The sequence below is a fragment of the Pseudozyma hubeiensis genome (assembly GCF_000403515.1).
Source record: "Pseudozyma hubeiensis SY62 DNA, scaffold: PHS38, whole genome shotgun sequence".
Lineage (NCBI taxonomy): Eukaryota > Fungi > Basidiomycota > Ustilaginomycetes > Ustilaginales > Ustilaginaceae > Pseudozyma > Pseudozyma hubeiensis.
The window spans coordinates 312,837-332,561 of NW_012133820.1; the positions used below are offsets into that span (position 1 = coordinate 312,837).

General features: G+C 57.2%; 8 protein-coding genes across 8 annotated transcripts; 5 read left to right on the forward strand and 3 right to left on the reverse strand.

The window, feature by feature from the left end:
- Positions 1–248: 248 nt before the first annotated feature.
- Positions 249–1,136, forward strand: PHSY_003836 (riboflavin synthase alpha chain; the record flags this gene model as incomplete). Its single annotated transcript, XM_012334453.1, has 1 exon — positions 249–1,136. The coding sequence occupies one exon, from the start codon at positions 249–251 to the stop codon at positions 1,134–1,136; it is 888 nt and encodes a 295-aa protein (XP_012189843.1).
- A 779-nt stretch (positions 1,137–1,915) lies between these two features.
- PHSY_003837 (hypothetical protein) lies at positions 1,916–2,339 on the forward strand (the record flags this gene model as incomplete). The annotated part of the gene is made up of 2 exons (XM_012334454.1): positions 1,916–2,133; positions 2,219–2,339. The coding sequence occupies 2 exons, from the start codon at positions 1,916–1,918 to the stop codon at positions 2,337–2,339; spliced, it is 339 nt and encodes a 112-aa protein (XP_012189844.1).
- An 80-nt stretch (positions 2,340–2,419) lies between these two features.
- On the reverse strand, positions 2,420–3,451 carry PHSY_003838 (hypothetical protein; the record flags this gene model as incomplete). The annotated part of the gene is made up of 1 exon (XM_012334455.1): positions 2,420–3,451. One exon carries the CDS (start codon positions 3,449–3,451, stop codon positions 2,420–2,422), a length of 1,032 nt encoding a protein of 343 aa, XP_012189845.1.
- A 271-nt stretch (positions 3,452–3,722) lies between these two features.
- PHSY_003839 (hypothetical protein) lies at positions 3,723–5,636 on the forward strand (the record flags this gene model as incomplete). The annotated part of the gene is made up of 1 exon (XM_012334456.1): positions 3,723–5,636. One exon carries the CDS (start codon positions 3,723–3,725, stop codon positions 5,634–5,636), a length of 1,914 nt encoding a protein of 637 aa, XP_012189846.1.
- Positions 5,637–5,718: 82 nt separating this feature from the next.
- Positions 5,719–7,860, reverse strand: PHSY_003840 (pyruvate dehydrogenase kinase; the record flags this gene model as incomplete). The annotated part of the gene is made up of 1 exon (XM_012334457.1): positions 5,719–7,860. The coding sequence occupies one exon, from the start codon at positions 7,858–7,860 to the stop codon at positions 5,719–5,721; it is 2,142 nt and encodes a 713-aa protein (XP_012189847.1).
- Positions 7,861–8,265: 405 nt separating this feature from the next.
- Positions 8,266–11,286, reverse strand: PHSY_003841 (microtubule associated protein; the record flags this gene model as incomplete). Its single annotated transcript, XM_012334458.1, has 1 exon — positions 8,266–11,286. One exon carries the CDS (start codon positions 11,284–11,286, stop codon positions 8,266–8,268), a length of 3,021 nt encoding a protein of 1,006 aa, XP_012189848.1.
- A 1,013-nt stretch (positions 11,287–12,299) lies between these two features.
- On the forward strand, positions 12,300–19,288 carry PHSY_003842 (protein phosphatase regulatory subunit; the record flags this gene model as incomplete). The annotated part of the gene is made up of 2 exons (XM_012334459.1): positions 12,300–18,535; positions 19,024–19,288. The coding sequence occupies 2 exons, from the start codon at positions 12,300–12,302 to the stop codon at positions 19,286–19,288; spliced, it is 6,501 nt and encodes a 2,166-aa protein (XP_012189849.1).
- A 191-nt stretch (positions 19,289–19,479) lies between these two features.
- PHSY_003843 (cobalamin synthesis protein) lies at positions 19,480–19,719 on the forward strand (the record flags this gene model as incomplete). Its single annotated transcript, XM_012334460.1, has 1 exon — positions 19,480–19,719. The coding sequence occupies one exon, from the start codon at positions 19,480–19,482 to the stop codon at positions 19,717–19,719; it is 240 nt and encodes a 79-aa protein (XP_012189850.1).
- Between the last annotated feature and the right edge of the window lie 6 nt (positions 19,720–19,725).

The following is a 19,725-nucleotide window of genomic DNA, read 5'->3' on the forward strand; positions in this document are numbered from 1 at the left end:
TCTAAAAGCCGAGTTCTCGAGCAATCCGGCTGTACGCCGCGGTCGCATGACATAATCTCCACTTCGTCCTTGTCCTTCTCGTGCTCTACCATCATCTCTCCGTCATCTCGTAGACCGCTCGCATTGCCTGATATTGGTATCCCCTGCTACTATGTTCACCGGAATCGGTAAGTCATCGATCGAAGAGATACAGAAGTCGGCTACCACGGCTCTCGTGTGACATTTCTAACTTCCCTTGCTGTTGACCAATGCAATGCCCCCGCACAGTCGAGCTTCTCGCTCCCATCATCGACATCTCACCCCAAGATGCATCCAAGTCCGGCGGCGGAGGCTACTCCATGACCATCGGCAAATCTGCGGCTATCCTCAAAGACTGTCACATCGGTGACAGCATCGCTGTCAACGGCACCTGCTTGACCGTCACCGAGTTCGACGCGTCTGAATCCAAAGACGGTGGATACTTCAAGATCGGTGTTGCGCCCGAGACGCTAAAGAAGACCAACCTCGGTGATCTCAAGGTCGGAGATGGTGTCAACTGCGAACGAGCTATGGACGCGCATACTCGGTTCGGTGGACACTTTGTCCAGGGTCACGTCGACACCACTGCCCTCATCAGATCTGTTGTACCCAACGGTAATGCGCTTACGATCACGCTGAGGCTGCAACACAAGCCAGAATCCTTGCCGCTTCCATCAACACTTTCGCCCTACCTGATCCCCAAAGGCTACGTAACACTCGACGGCGCATCACTGACACTCATCGAGGTTTCTCCAGCAACGGGCGGTCTCCTGCCGTCCAACTCTACAGCAGGTGATGTCCGAGAAGACGCACATACGCCAAAGAAGGAGATCGTCGAGTTCAACGTGATGCTCATCGCACATACGCAAGAGGTGATCGGGTTGAGCAAGAAGAAGCCGGGAGACACGGTCAATGTGGAGCTCGACATGGTGGGCAAATACGTGCATCGTGCCGTCCTGGGTTCGCTAGAGAGGGATGCCGAAGAGCATGCCGAGGCTGCCAACAGCATCGACGCTGGAAGGGGTGCGGTGGGGAGCGCTGTAGGTCCGGCTTCGTCGCAGGCGTTGGAGGGTATGGTAGAGAGGATAGTCAGGAAGGTGCTCAGCGAGCAAAAGTAGGCAAGGTGTGATTGTATTTAAGCCGCTGAATCGCACGGTCCAGAGATAGAGTCATCAACAAGGAGATGCTCTTTGTATTCTGAAAATATGTGAGAGATGTGTGAGATAGCAGCATTGACGAACGTCACACGCTCTGTGACTGCGGAAAACCGTAATGCCATCGCCAAGCGTGGGAGCGTCAACCGACGCGAACCTGTCCCCGTCACAAGCTCTATTGCATTGTCGATGCCCCTACTGTAATAGCGCAGCAAGCTTGCATCCAAGGCTTGAGAAAAGGCGATCCGCAGCCGATTGGGTGTTGAAATGGAGGTGGGCGAAGGATCGCCCTCAGCAGATCGGCTCCGTCTTATATTGCAAATTGTGAGTTCGCTGGACGGAAGTGGGTAGCAGCGGCCAGACGGCCCGTCCAGTACAGTCACGAACGTGACGAAGTGCGATCAGGGTGGGACAAGTATGAAAACAGAACTTGAGCGGCGGTGCAATCGCCAATAATGGGATTGCGGAGAAGAAGGAGAGTGCTGCACGCTCTCACATCCTGATGAAACAGGCGGGCTGGTCGTTCATTCAATACAGCGTTTCCCACATTCCGTGTCCACACGCCTTCCGCATTTATGACGAAAGTAGGCCCACCTGAACCAGTAAACTTCATTTGAGCTGAGTGGACATGTCCCCGCTACGGTACCTCAGTACATTATGTCTTGAGTTAAGAACAAGCATCGACCCCTTCCCCGCTCAACCTGCCTCCTTTTCGACTTCCCTCATCGACTCCCTCCCCGAACATGTTCCTCCCAACCTCTCTGTTCCTTCTGGCGAGCGCCATCGCCCTGCAAGCCGCAGCCTCAGCTCCACGATGTTCCTTCCAGTACTCTGCAAAGAAAGGGCTTCATCCAACCTCTGGCTGTCCTCACTATCCCGTTGAGTCCACCTGGACACACTGCTGCATCGTGCCCATGAGCAAGTACGACAGAAACCAGCCAAAGGCTGGCAAATACACGGGGTGAGTGTTCCAAGAAACAACGAAACGAGTATCCATTGTGATCGACACTGATGTATTTTATGCATGTTCCTGATTTGATTGGTAGCGTCTGCGCAAGCGATCCCATGATCGGACCTGACAGTCCCGACATTTGCATGCCGCTGGTAAAGAAACCGCCTTCTGCTGACACGATGGATCCTATCGCTGATGATTGGACCCTCCACTGAGGCTCTACGCTCCACTCTGGTTCGACCTGTCACATAAAACTCCGTTCTGTCCACGAGCGAAAGGCCTAGTTATTGTCAATTCACAGCACTTCCCCCATAAGTCCGAGCATCTTTGTCGCTCTCTCCCTGCGCATCTCTACCTCGCGTGGATCTGTGCCGGCTGGAAGGCCGGCCGCTTCGGCTGCTTGCTCCTTCTGCTCCGACTCGAGAGCCAAGTTGCCAAATGAGACCGACTTTGTGGTGGCTCCACCGTCGCCGGCTGCGATGCCGGCGGCTTGTTCATTTGCAGTAGTGGTGTGTGCCGAATCGTCCTGGGCTTCGGGCTGTGTTGGTGCAATTTCGACGACGGGTGCGTTGATGGCCTCTCTGAGGGACTCGATGAGGCGCAGTCGAGCACCACCCATCACGCTGGTCAGGTAGGCGGTCACCACGGGTACAAAGTCCTCCGGCACAAAGTTCTCCCCTTCCTCCGCCGCATCTTCGGAATCCTCCGCAGCCGATGAGGTTTCTACCTGCTTCCGCGCGAGTGATGCGTCGTAGTCAGATGGCGGGACGGAGAGCGCATTGCGTAGGAGCCAGTTCTGTTTGGCCTTGTTGAACTTCCATTGTGACTTGTCCTTGATGTAGATTTGGGCGTATTGGATCGCTTGCTTGGCTTGATCGCTCAGACGCAGATCTGTGTTTGGGTCGGGTCCGACGTCTTCGGGAGACAACGATATCGGCTTGGGTGCAGACGGCTTTGAGGCTGTAGATGGGGTTGAAGCGATCGACTCGGATGACGGCTGCGTAGGTTTCTTCTTTTGAGTGCGTTTCCGCTTCCTCTTGCGTTTTCCTTCGCCGTCATCTTTTTGGTCTTCATCAGAGCCTGAATCTGAGTCTGATTCCGAGTCTGAGTCTACTTTCGCCTTCTTTGTGGACGACTTTGGTGTTTCGACGGGGGCAGCTTTGACCTTTAGCACGTCTTCATCGTCGCTGCTGTCGTCACTGCTGCTGCTGCTGTCTTCAACTTCCAAGGTTCGTCTCTTGTTCCTTTTCCTGGTCCGCTTAGGCTTCTTGTCCTTGCTTGCTGGAGTCGATGGCCCAGCCTGGTTGATAGCTGCGGCTGCAGACATGTTTGCGAACGTCTAGTGCGGTTTGAGATGGTTGGCAAAGAAGGAAGATGTTTGCAAGTTGCACCCTGGCTAGCAGAAACATCCTCTCTGGGCAAATCTTCCGCATAAAAAATTGCAATAGAAAATCAGCGTCCAAAAATTCGTGGAGGAACAACTCACAAATCCGAATTCCGAGAGACGAGAGCTTCGCTTCCACATCAAAGCACTCGATACCGACACTTTCGTACACCTTGATCAGTGTCTCGACGTCCATCAGCCCCGTCATACAGCCATGGGAAACCTTGCGGGAGTCATCGCCATCCTCTCGGTGGTGTTCCGGCCATCTCTGGTGGTGCCACACGTCCAAGTTCCCGACATCCGCCATCTCGACTGGGAATCACTTCACGCCAACGGCGTGCGCTACCTCGTATTCGACAAGGACAACTGTCTCACTGCACCCCACTCCGACGTCCTCGAGCCATCGATCACCGACGCCTGGCAGCAATGTCAACGCGTGTTCGGTCGCGAAAACATCCTCATCGTTAGCAACTCAAGCGGTTCCTCCGACGACCCTTCCGGATTAGGTGCCGAATCGCTAAGTCGATCGCTCAACGTTCCCGTGCTGTGTCACAAGCACAAGAAGCCGGCGAAGGGTTGTGCAAGGGAAGCGCTCGAGTACTTTGTTGCGCTGTCGCATGATCGGGAGACGACGTTGGCGCAGGCGCAACACATGCCTCCCGGATCTGCGTCGATTGAGGCTGGACCTAGTCGAGAGAGCAAAAAGTATGTCAGGGAGAGGATGAAGATCATCAGTACGCAGGTGCCAGCGGATGGAAGCGGATGCGGAAGTGTTTTGTTGGTGGGTGATCGAACGATGACGGACGTTGTGGTTGCACATCGCATGAACGACGAGCTGTCTCGCAGAAGGAGCAGGCTTGGCTTGGATCAACAGCAGTCGGTTGCTGAAGCGTCGACATCTATACCGCCCGCACAGTGCATCTCTGTCCTGACGACAGGTATCTGGGCGTACGAAGGCCGACTCAATGCCATGATGCGCAAGCTCGAAGCGCGGGTCACGTCCTACCTCATCGCCAAAGGGTGCCAGCCTGGCCAAGCCGGATTGCTTTCACTACGCAAGTCTGCTCCAACCCGTCAGGTCGACTGGCTGAAGATCGCCGATGCGCCCTTTGAGGAGCCAAAACCTCTCATCACAAGTCCTGCGGAACACAGCGAAGCTCGGTTCACCTACACTGGTGATCGCCTACCTCCAGCGTCCCCTGTGGAACCTACGCTCGGTGCCATTCTGATCGCAACGGTTGTACGACCACTGCCACCGGCGTTTGCCTCGGCATTCGCGAGGATACTGGCCAGCAAACCGATCGTGTGGATCTCGACCAATCTGCGCGACGGCTGGAATGTGATGATTCGAGGACTCGAATTTAGCATTCGTGAAGCAGGCATACAAGCACGTCCTCGGGACAGCAGACAGATCACACCACTCGCCAATGAGGCTTCTTCCTTGTCGACGCAGTCCAGACTACAACTCGATGAAATAGCACCGAGGAGCAGAGCAGATGTCAGGAAGGAAGAGGGCTCGGCCACACTCACCAGCTATCTCGAATCGCGGCTCCCGCCACTTCCCATCAATGCTCTGCCGGCAATGACGCGCGCGACCCAGCAACTACGCAACCGTCTCAGCAGCTCAACATCGCACCACTTCTCCGCGCAATCTTTCCTCCAACGCAAATCCATTTCTGCTCCGACCACCACCACTGCACCACGATCGTTTTCTACATCTCGCACCCTCCCTCAGCAGCAAATCCCACCCATGTCTGGCGCACCCAAACCTCGCGTACCCATGCGTAACTGGATCGCCGCGTTCTCCGCCCTCGTCATCGTACCCGGTAGCTACTACCTCGGAATGCGACTGCACGACCTCAAGGATTCCAAAGACATCGACCCGGGTGCTGCGCTTCCAGCTACTCCGGCGTCGGCTTCGACGATGCACGATCGACACGCTGCGCAAGATGCCCAGCTGGTCCGTGAAGCAGCAGCGGACGAGGCTGCTTCAAAAGCACTAGCAAAGGCGCAGGCGGAGAGGAAGAGGGAACTCGAATTGACACTGTTCCATCTGGTACGCGAGAGGGAGGATGTGCTTGATAAGCTGGACAGAGTTCATCAGCGAAGAACCGATTCATCACAGTAACCGCTGCATTCTTCCACGCACACAAACACCTTGTATTGTAACAACCCTTCCCTTCCACACCAATCGCAACACCTCGTACCCATCACAGCACGATCTCCTCTATCGTCTCCTTGTTCGTACCCAGCTTCGGCAGTCTTACGTAGATATCCGTCGAATGACCATCCAGACTCCTGAAGCTCAAACTTCCACCGAAGAAGTCGCAATACACCTTGGCCATGGGCAGACCCAAGCCCGTTTCGACCTGGACGGTGTGCAGTGCTGCTGGACCTGTACCCTCCACCGCCTGAGGTTTGGGTTTCGGCACTTGTTCCGTGACGGTGCCCTTGAATTTGCGGATGGTTTTGAGCGCGTCGTAGCGATCTCGTGTGCCTAGACCTGCGCTGGAGAGGTCTGTGGCGGTGGAGGGAGGAGGAGCAGGCGTGGAGGAGTTGAGACCGTAGAACGTGCTGGAAGAGGAGGAGTCCGAGTGGGCTTCGATCTCGAGTCGTTTGCGCACGTTGCTGAAGGAGCAGAGGGCGTCGATGAGCGGGTCGGAGTAGCCTTCGGTGGTGGTGGTGGAGGTTCCGACGGTGCCGAACTCGTTCGGTGGCGTGGTGCCGCCGGTGCCGCCTGCCGAGCCGACTCCACCGCGCGCAGACCACATTCGCGACGAGGAGGAGTGGGGAGAGGAACTCTCCGCGGAGGGTTCGGAGTAGAACGGCGTGGCGTGCATCTGCATCGATCCCGGCATGGTGTCGTCGGTGAGGGTGACGGGGATCGTATCGTCGTCCGGGTGAAGGAGTCGGGCTCGAGATCCTCGCGGTGGATATCCTCCAATGTGCCCCGTGTCGGGGAAAGGGATGGGATAAGATTGATCCACTTGAAGGCTCGGCTCCGCCGCCGTCCCACTCGCCATCCCACTCGCCGCCGCTGTCCCTCCCGCTGGACTACTCGCAAACGTCGGCGTCACAACGGATTTCGCCGCCACCGCAGCTGGCGAAGGCAACGACAGCTGATTGATCAAGTCCGGCAATCCTCCTCCCGAATCACTGATCCTTATGATCAGATCCTCCTCCGGTGGGCCCTCCACGATCGTCACCCTCACCAACCCCCTCTCCTCCTCCCCCGCGTGCTTCCTGATCGTCGCGCGAATGGCATTCTTCAACAGCTCGAAAACAATGTACTCCAGATGCTCCGGTATATACGCAAACCTCGCCTTCAAATCTCCATCCACTTTCACCTCCGGTATCCTCTCCCTCCCCACTCCCTGCACATTTTCAAACATCTGCGTCAGCAGCTTGATCCCCTTATTGACGACGCTAGCCACGCTTAGTCGCGTGTAGATGATTCCGACGTGATCACCAATGTCGTCCGCATGTTCATCTTCTTCGCCTTCCGAACGCCGTTCTGGCTCGTTGAAAAAGTGGAACGGATCGTCCAGCGCCTCGCTCAGTGCAATATGTTGTTCCGCCAGGACCCTCCTCGATATCCTACTCCTCAACATCCTTTCCATGAACTTATCGAGCTGCTTCGCGCCTAAATGATGACTACTTTCCACAATCCCAATGGTCAAACTCGGTATGATCGTAAGATGATCATCCAGCAAACCCCTAAGCAGGTTGCAGAACCTTTCGTTATCATCCATGGTTTTGATATGCGGGAACCGACGAAACGTCTCGAACGCCGACCAGTACTTTTGGTATACGTCCTCGAGATGCTGGTTCGTCATGACGACGAAGGGCAGCGCTTGGAGATCGCGAATGCGGTGGGCGATGCGCACGGGGAGCTCGGTGCGGACGTAGTTGGCAGATTTGAGGATCTTCTCGCGGTCGCGGCCGATGGTGCGCCCGAAGAAGATGAGTTGACGCAGCGTCATGCGCGTGGCAGGTTTGGCAGCCCACTGCTCGAGCACTTTGTTGAGGTAGAAGTGACGGCCGAGGTCTGCCTCGCTGTCCATGCCGAGGCGAGTGGGCGAAGGAGAGGCGGAGTTGCTGAGGAGCCGGAGACCTGGCACTGAGTGGGTCGCACAAGGATCTGCATGAAGGATACGCGGGTTTGCTGACAGGGGCGTGAAAGAGCGTGCTTTGCCTTTTGCAGAGATCAGGGGATATGGCGAGTGCGGTTGAGGTGTTGGTGGTGATTGGGATGCGTATTCTCGATGCTTTGTCGTTGCTGTGCTCCGAGCAACCGAGGTTGACGACGACGATCCGGTAAGAAACGAGATCGAGCGCAGCTGCGCTCGCATCCGAGCACTTCTCTTCATTGTGCACGAAATACGGCAGTGTTGAGGTGACAATCGAGGCACTCGAGGCTTTCGAAGTCAGGATGAAATGAGAGCTCCATCGTTGTACACTGCAGAAACCGGATTTCTTGAAGTGTATCTCGGATGTCGGATTTGTGCATTTGCTGCGAGCGCACGGTCGCCCTGCGTTTCCCTCAACACCTTGCCCCTCACGTCTTTTGATCACACAGCTATCCGGCCTCGACGCTTCAAGACGCTCCTCAGCATGATGATTTCTGCGGAAGACCATGTTGAGCGGCAAAGAGATCCAAAATGCAATATGGGAATAGAATACAACGAGTGAAGAGTAAAGGGCTAATGGCATGTCAGGGTATATGAAGAGAAAGACGACGAACTGCTCACCGCTTCTCACGCAGTCAAAGCTGCTTGCTGATCAGCAAAGTATGTCGGCTCGGGTTCGGCTTCGCCTACCAACTCCCAGTTGCTGCTCCCCGATCTAGGCAAGGTCTGCGCTGCACCAGCATTCACATCGACGTCGTCATCCACCCCAGCATCGGCGATGCGCAATCCGTCCTTCCATCCCCTCACTCTGGCGCTGCTCTCGTGGTCCTCCACTTCGCCAACCTGATTGGCAATGTCATCCGACGACGAAACGCTGCGAATCGACGATATGCCCAAGTCTCTGCCTGCATCGCCGAGTCTCGCTTTGCCTTGCGAAGACGTAGCTGCCAGATTGGCGAGACACGCCTCAAGCGACATGGACGGTGCACGTCTCGCCTTCCTCATGGGCTCGGTGGGTCTCGCCATCTGCGTGGCACCACCTGCCATTGGATGGATAACCGTCGTCATGTCGGTGTGGATCGAGCTGTTGGACACGCAAGAGACGTCGCGGTTTATGTTCGATGGCTGCCCAGCAGCCGGCCACCGCGGAGGACCCATCTCTCCCCACTTGCTTGCTCTGCCTGGAGAGATGACACCTGGCCCAGCAGCGCTGCTTCCTACAACATTGGCGTTACGTGGGACTTTGGCTACGAGCGAAGGACGAGGTCGAAAGCTCTCTCGTTGCGCCTTAACTGTTCTCGCTGCCAAACCGACCGAGGCGGTGGTGACGCTGCGTGCGCCATACGCGGAAGCGTAGCCCGGCACAGAAGGAGCTGCACCAAATCCTTTGGATGGGAGGTGAGGCGATGGACCAGGGATACGGGACGGACTGCTGGTGCCTGCAGCGTATGAGGCACTGCTCGCGGTTCTGTAAGCGCCTGCCATAGACGACGCAGGTCGTGAGATGCTGCTGGCTGCATTTCCCGTGTAGTGCGCTTTGGGAGCTGCTGACATGGGGACACGTGCCGATGTCATTCTGGACACGGATGCCGGCACTGCGCCTTGCCTCACTGATGGTGTCCTGGAAGACGGCGCCGCTACTGTTGCTGGTGGTGCCGCGATTCGAGGCTTCTTGATTGTACTCTGGTGAGGTGTCATGGATCGCATCGGCGTGGCCGCGACCGCTCGATTCGAGGTCGTGGAGGGCGCCAACGGGCCTCGCTTGACGCTCGCAGGCGCGCTGACGGGAGGAGCGGGTGGCTGAGCGCTTGAAACGGTCCTTGTCCTTTTGCGAGTGGCATTCTCCTTGGATCCCTCCACCTGCTCGAGAAGCTCATCGAGGTAGCGTACGCCATTGATGGTGAACGGTTCTCCGCGCTCCTCCTCCCATGCTGGAATGACCTTGAGCAGTTCCGCCTCGATCTTGGGCTTCTGGATCTTGACACGCTTGCGCATCTTTTCTTCGCGCAGCAGTCGACCGGGATCGCCGCGATTGGAACGGCCGAGCAGACGCGAGCCATCTTGGGCGGATTCGTCGAGCTGCCTCTGCTCGTCGAGAAGTTCCTTATAGCGACCGATGACTTTGAGGACGGGCGCTTTGACTTGCACCTGCTCTGTGAGCATGTCGATCATCCGCTCGTGGGAAGCAAGGATCTCATCGGTGGGCAGCGGCTCGTCGAGGTTGGGATCCGCATCGGCGGAAACGTCGATGAAATAGGGCGGGAAGGAGGCTTGACGCTCCTCATCGGTGAGGAAGAGCGAGTCCCAGAGCGTAGCGATGCGTTCTCGCGTCTTTGTTATGAAGAGCGACATGTGCTGCGCCTTGAGCTGCCTCATCTTTTCGAGCTCGGCCTGGTAGGCTTCGATGACGTCCATGGTGCTACCTCTGTGATCCATGACAAATGCATCCATCTCCTCCTCTGGCACGTCGAACTTGGCCCACAGCTCGCTGAGCTCATCGTACAAGTCCTGGATGAGCATCTCGCGACGCTGCTTTTCTGCTTCGAGCCACTGGAGCTTGGTTGCTGCAAGTGCCAGGTTGACTTCGGACGGTTCGAGGAGATGCGAGGGAGAAGCAGGAGCGGAAGCGGTGTCGCTCGATGACGGTAGCTGCAGTGCGAGGTCTCCGCTGTTTCTTGCAGGCTGACCGCCAAGGGATGCGCGTGTAGGCGTTTGGTCGAGGAGGTCGTCGATGGCTTGGGTGTTGGCGCGTGATGAGGAAGCATCGCGACGCTCAGGCTGCTCAGTGCTGACGAATTCGCCCAAGAATCTGCGCGTGTCGTGGTCGTGAATGGGTTCCAGCTGGAGATGGGAAAGGATGGCGCGATCAAACTGGAGGGTTCCGCCTCCGCAGTCGACCTGGTCACCGACCTGTTCTGACTCGAAGACGCGGTCGTCGGTGAGAGCTGCTGGTTGCGCTGGTTCAAGATTGAGTTCGGACCAAAGCTGTACGATTTCGAGCAAGCTCGTCTGCAGACGTTCTGAGCGAGCGTTGACCTCTTTGGAGCATCGGATGATCTCTGCTTCGAACAGTGCAATGCGTGGCTGGGATACGTCGCGGAAAATGGGGGCGGCAGCGTCTGTTGTATTTATTGGTTCCTGCGAGCTGTCTTCGGGAACTTTGACAAAGCTTCCGAGAAGCGGCACATAGGCCTGAAGCTTGAGAGACAGCTGATCGAGGCGCACCTCCTTAGCGGTATACGTAGCTTTCAAGCGCGTCTGGTCGATCTGCAGCTGTGCACGGCGCTGCAACAGAGGTTGGGAGTCATCTATTTGCGCTGGTTCGGAGGTGGAAGCCGAAGGTGAGGCGGCAGACATCATGCGCTTCCCGATGGCATTCTGGAGTGAAGGACTTGGGGCGTGAGACTTGTCGCCTATCGCGCGTCTGATCCGCGCATTGTCGGCATGGATCCGAGAGCATTCTGCGCTCAGATCTTGAGCCTCTCGCTGCACTTTTCCGATCTGGTCATCGACGGCTGTTTTGAGCGCCTGATGAAGCGCGTCGAGCGCTCCTTGTAATGCCTCGGGTGGATGACCGATCTGTGAATGCAAGCCGATGAGCTTTTGTGTCGAGTCTGACAGCAATGCTGCCAATGCCGCAGCGTCCATTGTAGATGCAAAGGGATGATATCAAGACCTTGACTAGGTGTGGTGGGGTTCGTGTGGATCTTTCGGCAAGGAGAGAGTACAGGTGAGAGTGTTTGCTGATGCTATGAATGGATGCAATGTAAGTGTTAGTGTTTGTCGAGCCTGCTTTGTGGTGTCGGATGGCTGCGCGCACCGGGCTGACTGTGCTGTCTTGAGGTCAGCGCCAGGGCAAGATGGTGGCAGACAGGTAGGTAAAAGAAGATGGAAGATATGAGTAGGAGGATATGATGGCAGGGAGTGGATGGATCGAGTCAAAGCTGACGTCGTTGTCGCTGCGCTTGAGAGTGTCAACTTCCACACTGCTCGCTCTATTCGAACTGCGCTTCAGTGGTTGAGCACAGAGAGACGCACGATTAAATATAATAAAATAAACCGAATAAAAATCAGCAAAATGTTGCACGACGAACGCGTTGGGTGCGAAAGGGATCACGTGCTGGAAAGGGCTGCTGAGATTTGGGCTTCGCGTTGGGTCAAGACGCAGGGTTCTGTAGCTCGCCCGCACAAAAGCCGTCTGGTGCGGCTGCGATTGTGTGTTGGTTTGAACTTTGGTGGCTCGGCGTGGCTTTGCTGCTCTTTACGCATTCCGCGCTGCACAAGCTCCGACACGAGGCCATCGTGACAGCAGCTCCGATTCGAGACCTGCCGCCATCACCTCCTCTCGATATTTCGACTCTGCTGCTTCTCCCCCGCTCTTTCCTCAATTGCATTCGTTGATACCACTCGCTTTCCGGAACGCTCGATTCTGACACGAACAATCAGCTACCCTCAGGACCTTCGTATACCCAACTCAACGCGCCGCGTTCACCAAAGAATTGCCGACTCCACCACACAATCTATCGCGTCTCCGCTCGTTGTTGCGTCGGCTTTCACTTCGCTTGCTTGCTATGCTGCTACGGACTCGATAAAGCAGTTTCGTTCCTAAGGCTGCATCACTAAGCCGTCTTGTCAACACCCTCTCACCAAACCCAACCAACATGGACACGGAACAACTAACCTCCTTTGTCTCGGCGTCCGTAGGCGTCGAGGACTTCACCGCGCCGGTCTACGCGGATCTGCCTACCGCTTTCATCAACTCACATTCGGAATCGCGCTCCCCATCAGCGACAAGTACAGCGACCGAGCGGCCTGCAGATCAGAATCACGACGAGCCCTCCTCTTCCCCAACGAAACCGCCCTCGGTCGATTCCAACTTTTCGAGCGTCCAAGGAAAGACTGCTGGGACACCACCAGGCCGTGATGATGGCGCCGACGTCGACGAGACGGTAAGCTCCATCTGGGACGAGTCTATTCAAAACAAGACGCCAACCGCACACGCTCCAGCAGCTCCGGCTTCTCCGGCTGCTCCAGCTGCAATCCATCCTTCATCCTCTACAGACCCTCAGCAGCGTCCAGATTGGATGACAGACGACCTGGATGAATCATGGCCAGAAGAACAGGCACTGCCTCAGTCCGCTCCTGCACCACCTGACACAGGTGCCACCTCCAGCAACCTCGACACCTCGTCTGTCACACAAGCCCAGGCTGCTGCCGGCCATCCGCCTCGCCCACGCTCGCCGATCCGCTCGGCAGCGCCTCACGACTCAGTCGCGACACCGTCGATGGCATCTCGGCCTTCTGGCTCTTCAGCAATTTTCAGTGCGCTTCCCAACCCTGCCTTCTCGGCGGCGCGTCACCAAGCTCGTCGAGCCTTGCTAAAAGGCAGATCATCAGCCGCTGCTGCCCCAACGCCGAGGGCGCAACTGGCTTCAAGCGCTCTTCAAGCCGGTCCATCGACGCCTTCGCACCGCTTGCGCAGCCATCAGAACCGCCGCCACCGCCTTCGTGGCTTCAATGCAGAAAACGAAGAGGGCGACAGCACCATCTGGTCCGAGTCCGAATCCGACTCCGACTCTGCTTCCAACGACTCAGCTCCAGACGACTTTGCAAGCGCACGCGGCTCTTTGGCCGAAAACTCGCGCGTCACCAACGTGCAGACCGCCGCTCAGCACTCCACCGTGTGGTTGCAGCAAAAGCAGACTCAGTCACCAACCGCTGGTTCCAATGCATCCAGCGCCAAGGGCACGTTCATCCACAAGGCAGATGCTTCCTCTTTACCACCCATCCTCCGCCCCGTATGGCAAAGTCCTGCCAAAGGACAAGGTGGTCCAAACCGCAAGGGCATCTCCGCACTTGGCGGCGACATGTTTACGCCTATGAAGCTGCAATCCATGTTCAAGACGCCGACACCTCCTGACAAGCCAGTACACAATATCATGTCTGCACTCAACCCCTTTACGATACCGGATCAACCGTCTGACGGCACTCCACAGGTATCCTCCAACAGTCCACAAGACATCGCCTCCTTAGGTCAAGCGTCGGAGCAGCCTCTCTCGTCCGAATCGGTTGTGGCTTCAAATCATACCACGCCTGCTGCCACCACAGAGGATCCGGCTCCTTCAGACAAAGGCATCAATGCTGGCGTGCCAAGCACACCATTCACCTTCCAGACCCCGCATGCGCTCGCGCAGGATCGTCTGCAGGTATCTCGCGGTATGGTTCCATCCCAATCGCTACATAACATGCAGACGCTCCATCCGAACGGCCTGCAAGCCACAGCGCTTGCACGACCCGCGTCAGCCGCTGCAGACCTCGGACTCCTTTCGGGTCCTCCTACACCCCACACTCCCATGCGGTTGTTCAAGTTCAACTACGACGACGCCGTCACTCGTGCCAAGCTGGAGGATATGGTCAACGACAGAACACCCGCAGCTTCTCAACATCCTGCCAAAGCAGCCGAGGTTGAACGCGAGCGAAAACGTCTCCGCCTCGACGTGAAGCCGCGCAAGGTTTTGACGGGCGACCTCATGTCCATGCCTATGCTTGGCCATTCCGGTCAGCCCCAGCCCAGCGATGATCTGGTGTCGAGCCAGACCTCTACCTCAACGCGTCAGCCGCTCGTTGACTATGTCAAGGAATCCACGGACTTCATGAGCGCACTCCAGGATGCTGTTCGAGTGCCATCGACCGGAGCAGACTCTTCTCCCGAATGGGCAACAGAGGAGGAAGCCTCCTCAGGTAACACTCAATCGGCGAGCCCCTTCCATCAGGGCCAGTCGGTTCACTCACCGGTCTCTTCCGTCACATCTCCAGCCAGACGCCGTCGTTCTATTGGCGCGGGCTATAGAAACCGACTGTCCCAACAAAAGTCACCGGCGCGCGAAGACGTCGCACCATCTGCAATTGAACACGAAAGTCCTCAGCGCGTTTCTTCACGCAGGCTACCACCCGACTCCTCCTTCATTACCGAGTCTAGTTCCAATGATATTCCCATGTCGTCCACGCTCAAATCGCGCGCATCCCTTTCTCGGCGTATCGCCGCGCTCGCCAAGGAAGCCGAGTCGCCCCGCAAGCTCCTACGTCGCATCAGCGCCACTGCGATCGCCGAGGATGAAGTGCAAGAGGAATTCGATGGCCAAGACGCAGCATCCGGCAAAACTTGGGAGCCATTCAAGCTTGCAGAGGAGGCCAACGCATACCGGGATGAGCAGATTCGTCAGCTCGAAGAGCGCATCGCGAGGCGCAGACAGCTCTACACACCTGCCAAGCCAATGGCTGTGGAGCAAAACTCGGAGCAAGACGAGCCTGCCACGGTGCAGCGGCCTCAACTGATCACCCTGCACGAGCCCACGCTCGACGCCATTGCAGCTCAGCGTCGTTCGCACGGCAATGTCCGTCATGCAGATGAAACTGATCTCGACGACAGCGGCATAACGGATGACTTCGGAGCGCAAGATCAGCAAGATGGAAACACCCGTCGATTCCAGGACGGCATCGTCCTCTACGATTCGGAGCGCATCCCCAACCCACCACTCCCGGATCCATCTCGAGTGCTCCGCAACATCGCATCGGCCGCGGAACTGCGCAACAAGGTACCAGATCGAGCCTCCATGGCTCGAGCTTCGTCGTTGTTGGCGCTGCCCACGCAGCCCACTGTGGCTACAATGGACGTCAATGACATGGAACATCCCGCAAAGCGAGGCGATCGCACCGCTTCTTCCAACACTCTGGTCGATCCCAGCAATGCCAGGACCGTATCTGGAGACGTCGGCTCGCAGCTCACCATCACTGATCTTGGTGGCAAAGGTGCGACGATCACTAGAACTGGCAGTCTCTTCAACATCAGTCAGATTCCCGAACAGGAGATTGAAAACCTCGGCCGGGGCAAACTCACCTTCAACAAAGGGCTTCATCGCTGGGAAAAGGTACCTCAATCTCGCTCGTCGCAGGAAGATCTGCGTTCGGCCGCAGGTTCTCGAAACGAAGCCATCGAGGCAAGACCGTTGAGTAGGACTCCCATCCCTGCCATCCCGGAAGCGTCTGCGGAGCTGTCGAGGAGCCTCGACGTGTTCTCGGAATCAGCAGAGGAGCAGCAGGCTCGAGCGCAGTTGGGTGCACGCACCAATTCGTTCCAGCAGCGCCTTTCGTCCAACAATGTTAGTGCCGCCGATGCGCGGCAGAGCGACTCTAGCGATCCCTTCCGAGATTTCGAAAGCTTTGGTCAGAGCTCTCACGCTCCCGCTTCGGTAACCGATGACGTCGGAGAAGAGGATGAGTCGACGCCAAGACCAGTCAAGTCGCAAATGTTTGTCTCGAAGCGCGATTCACGTCAGCTATATGGCGCGACGCAATCCGCTACGACGGCGCCGCAGGCCGTCACGGATTTGCTCCCCTCAGCCAATGCAAACTCACCGGAACAAAGCGCAGTTCCTGTATCATCCACGCCGGTTCCTGGCCCTAACACCCCTCCATCCCAACGAGCAACGCCGAAGGGCCTTGCCCCACGCACTTTGCCCATCAGCACTGTGCCGAGATCCGGATCCTCTCTCCGAAACGTGGTCACGTATAGCCCAGATTCGACCGTCAGCAGCCGCCATTCGAGCTTAGATCCAGCTGCGACCGAAGGTCGAGACGAGCGAGCGATGTATCGATCGGAATCGCCAACTTATTTGCAGCGCAAGAACCAAGCTCAACCTGCAGGCAGCAAGCGACCACGCGAAAATGCAAACATTAACGTTCACGCGACTCCAGACCGCCGCGCCGCTCACCAACATCAGCTGGGAACGACCACACCGAGAGCCTCGATTTCGTCGATTTCGACACCCAAGTCCATCCTCAAGCAGCCTGCAGCCTATCGGAATGAGGGCGCTGGTCGCTTGAATGGTGGCTCGCACAACACTTCGAGCAATTCGGGCGCGGGCGCGGCCACTCCCAATCGCACGATTAGCTTCGCCGACCCGCCATACGCTACGCGTGCGCGTGATTTGGGTTTGGCTCTGTCGTCGCGATCTAGGGCCATCGCAGGCCATCGAGCTCGAACCGCGCTTGAGACAGGCGAAGACGAGGATGTGGGTGCAGAGGATGGACGGACGCAAGCCATCTCGAGTGCGCTCAAGATGCTCGCCGACTTGACTCTTGGCGACGAGCCAGGCGTCCTGCCGCCGAGCGCTCTGACACCTTCAAAGATGCGAGATTTGAATGCCAATCGTTCTCACTGGTCGTATCGTACCCTTCAGCGGCCACGAAAGACTCGACACAGCGCAGGCGATGATGACGAGGATGTCAGCTGGCAGCAGGACGAAGAGACGTACGACGAGTTGCACGGCTATCCGGACATGACCCTTTTGACCGACGCCTCGTTCAACTTTGCCCACGACAAGGTGCTGGAGGCTATCACCGATGTCGAGCCATGGGAGCCAGGCTGGGATGAACTGCAGACGATCGATCTGAGTTGCCGTCGACTCGAATCCTGCGTTCGCTTGAAGGAGTTCCTTCCGCTGCTTGAAGAAGTGGACCTGCAAACCAACGAGCTGTCGTATCTGACTGGCATCCCAGCCTCGGTTCGCGTCCTTAATGTGGCGCACAATCGCCTCACCTCGATGGCCTCGTTCGGACATTTGCTGCATCTAGAGGAGCTCGATATCAGCGGCAACCAGATCGACTCGCTGACCCATCTCAGCTGCCTAAAGCACCTGCACACGCTCAAGGCAGACGGCAATGCGATCTCTTCGCTGGATGGCATCGACAAGATCCGCAGCTTGGCCCACGTGAGTCTTTCCGGCAACCGTCTCAAAGGCATCAATCTGGCCTCGACGCAGTGGTCAGGCTTGGAGACGCTGGATGCGTCGCACAACCAACTGATCTCGATCCGCGGGCTGTCTCTCATGCGTCGGCTCAAGTCGCTCAACCTCGACCACAACGATCTCACCATGGTCGATCTGATGCCGACGATGCCCAAGCTGCGTGTGCTTCGGGTCAGCGGCAACGTGCATCTGCAGACGCTCGACGTTGCTCCAGCTAGACGGCTGCGAACGCTGTACGCCGACTACTGCGATCTGGACCGTATCGACAACCTGGGCCAGCTGGAGCATCTCGACAACCTCAGCATGCGACAGCAGGCGGAAGCCGCCATCACGTGGCCTGCGGATCAGTTGCGCGATATTCGTCGACTCTTCCTCTCCGGCAATGCTTTTCCTCAGGGCATCTCGACCACCAGCGAGGCGCGCAAGCCGATCGCTTCGTCGCTGACGGCGCAGCCACCGCTGGTGCAGCCGCTGCGCTTCCTGAACCTGGTCTATCTCGAGCTGTCGGCGTGCCAATTGATGCAGCTGCCTGCAGATCTGGCTCAGGTTGCTCCCAACCTGCGTTCGCTCAATCTGGATCACAACCTCATCTCAACGCTGCCGAGCCTGGAAGGCATGCAAAGGCTCAAACGACTCAGCCTGGTCGGATGTCGAGTCAAGAAGAGCAAGTCCATCATCACCGCGGTTCGTGGGCTCTCCGAGCTGCAAGTGCTGGACTGTCGTACGAACCCGTGCACGCTCGGTCTGTATGCGCCCTTGATCGCACCATCCGCCTCGCCGACTCATCGAGGTGAAGACGGGGCGCTGGACACGGATGCTCTGGCTGCATCCTGGCTTCCCCCGGTGCCCAATGCGCAGATTGTCCAACCTGACCTTGCGGCGAGCGAACGACGACGCGAAGCAGCAGCCCAGCGAGCGCAGATCGAGCAGCTGGAGAAATCGCACTTCCACAAACGACGTGCTCCGCTCGCGGACTATGCCATCGATCCCAATGCGACGCTCGCGAGGGACGCGTTGGACAGAGAGACGGCGAAGCGAGCGGCGAAGGACGGAGCGAGCTACTCGAGCGTTTTCCAGGCAGCGGATACGAGGTTCGTCAGGACGTTGCCGAGGCAGTTCTACGAGAGGAGGGTGTTGCACAGGGGGTTGTTGGCCATGGCATGTCCCAAGCTGAGTTGGGTGGATGGGTTGGCGGTAGGGGAAGAGGAGGTGGAAGAGGCGGATGAGTTGGTACAGAGTCATAGATTCGATCGTGCGCCGGTGGCGGCGTGAGATTGTAATGATAGGGGGACCGATGTATTTCTATATGTAATATGCTTTGACTAACTTAAGTGATAAATGTCGTGTCGAAGCTGTTGTGGGCGCGTCGGCGGTAGAACGCGAAGAGGACATTCGAGCGCTAAATGACAGGCCCTTCCCCCGCACTCTTATCAGTGAGTTTTCGGCCGTCTATCATCGTCCGATGGACTCGTTTAGCCGAATTGGTGAGGCGATGATAGAATTGAGTTGATTCGGGCATCATCTGACCATCCCAGTTGAATTTGGGACTGATCAGGTCGATCGGGCCATCCTTTTGCAGTCCCGGTGCCGCATTACGAGCCCAGTCGACGATGGAAGATTTCCGTCATCAACTGGACTTTTGGTGGGAGAGTTCAGTCGACGACGGCCCTGCTGGACTCGGCTACCATCAACTCATGCAGACTCACCCATATATTGTGTTAGCCGAGCTCGAGCTCAGTCGACGACGAGCGTTCGAAAAAACCCATCGTCGTCGCATCGACTGGGCTCATCACGGATCCGACTGGAGATATGGAAATATGGCGCGACACGGCGGGACCGTCTAGCCACTTGACCTCGATGATTTCGCTTCGGCGCTCAAACAGCCGCGAGAGCGCGTCCGTGTCGCTCTCTTCCCACCACGTGAATCTTGGCCCAGTCCTCGGCGCACCCTTCTTATCTCCCAGCGGACCTACCACTGCTTGCTCGCAAACACGTTTTGGCTACGAGACTGGCACCCGAAACCAACGACTCTGGCATGAGCGACAACACCACCAACCCCGTCGGCGACAACATCTATAAGGGCCGTGATCTAGATCGAGAACTTGTCGGACTGCCGAGATCCATCGCAAAGGCAGTCATCGACCTCTCCAACGATCCCGAAGCAGGGGAGCGTATCGAACCTGAATGGGCCGACTGGGACGCCATCCAAGAGCGACGACGACAATCGCGAACCGAGATCAGTTTCTCGAGCAGGAAGCTCGATCATCACACCTGATCCCTT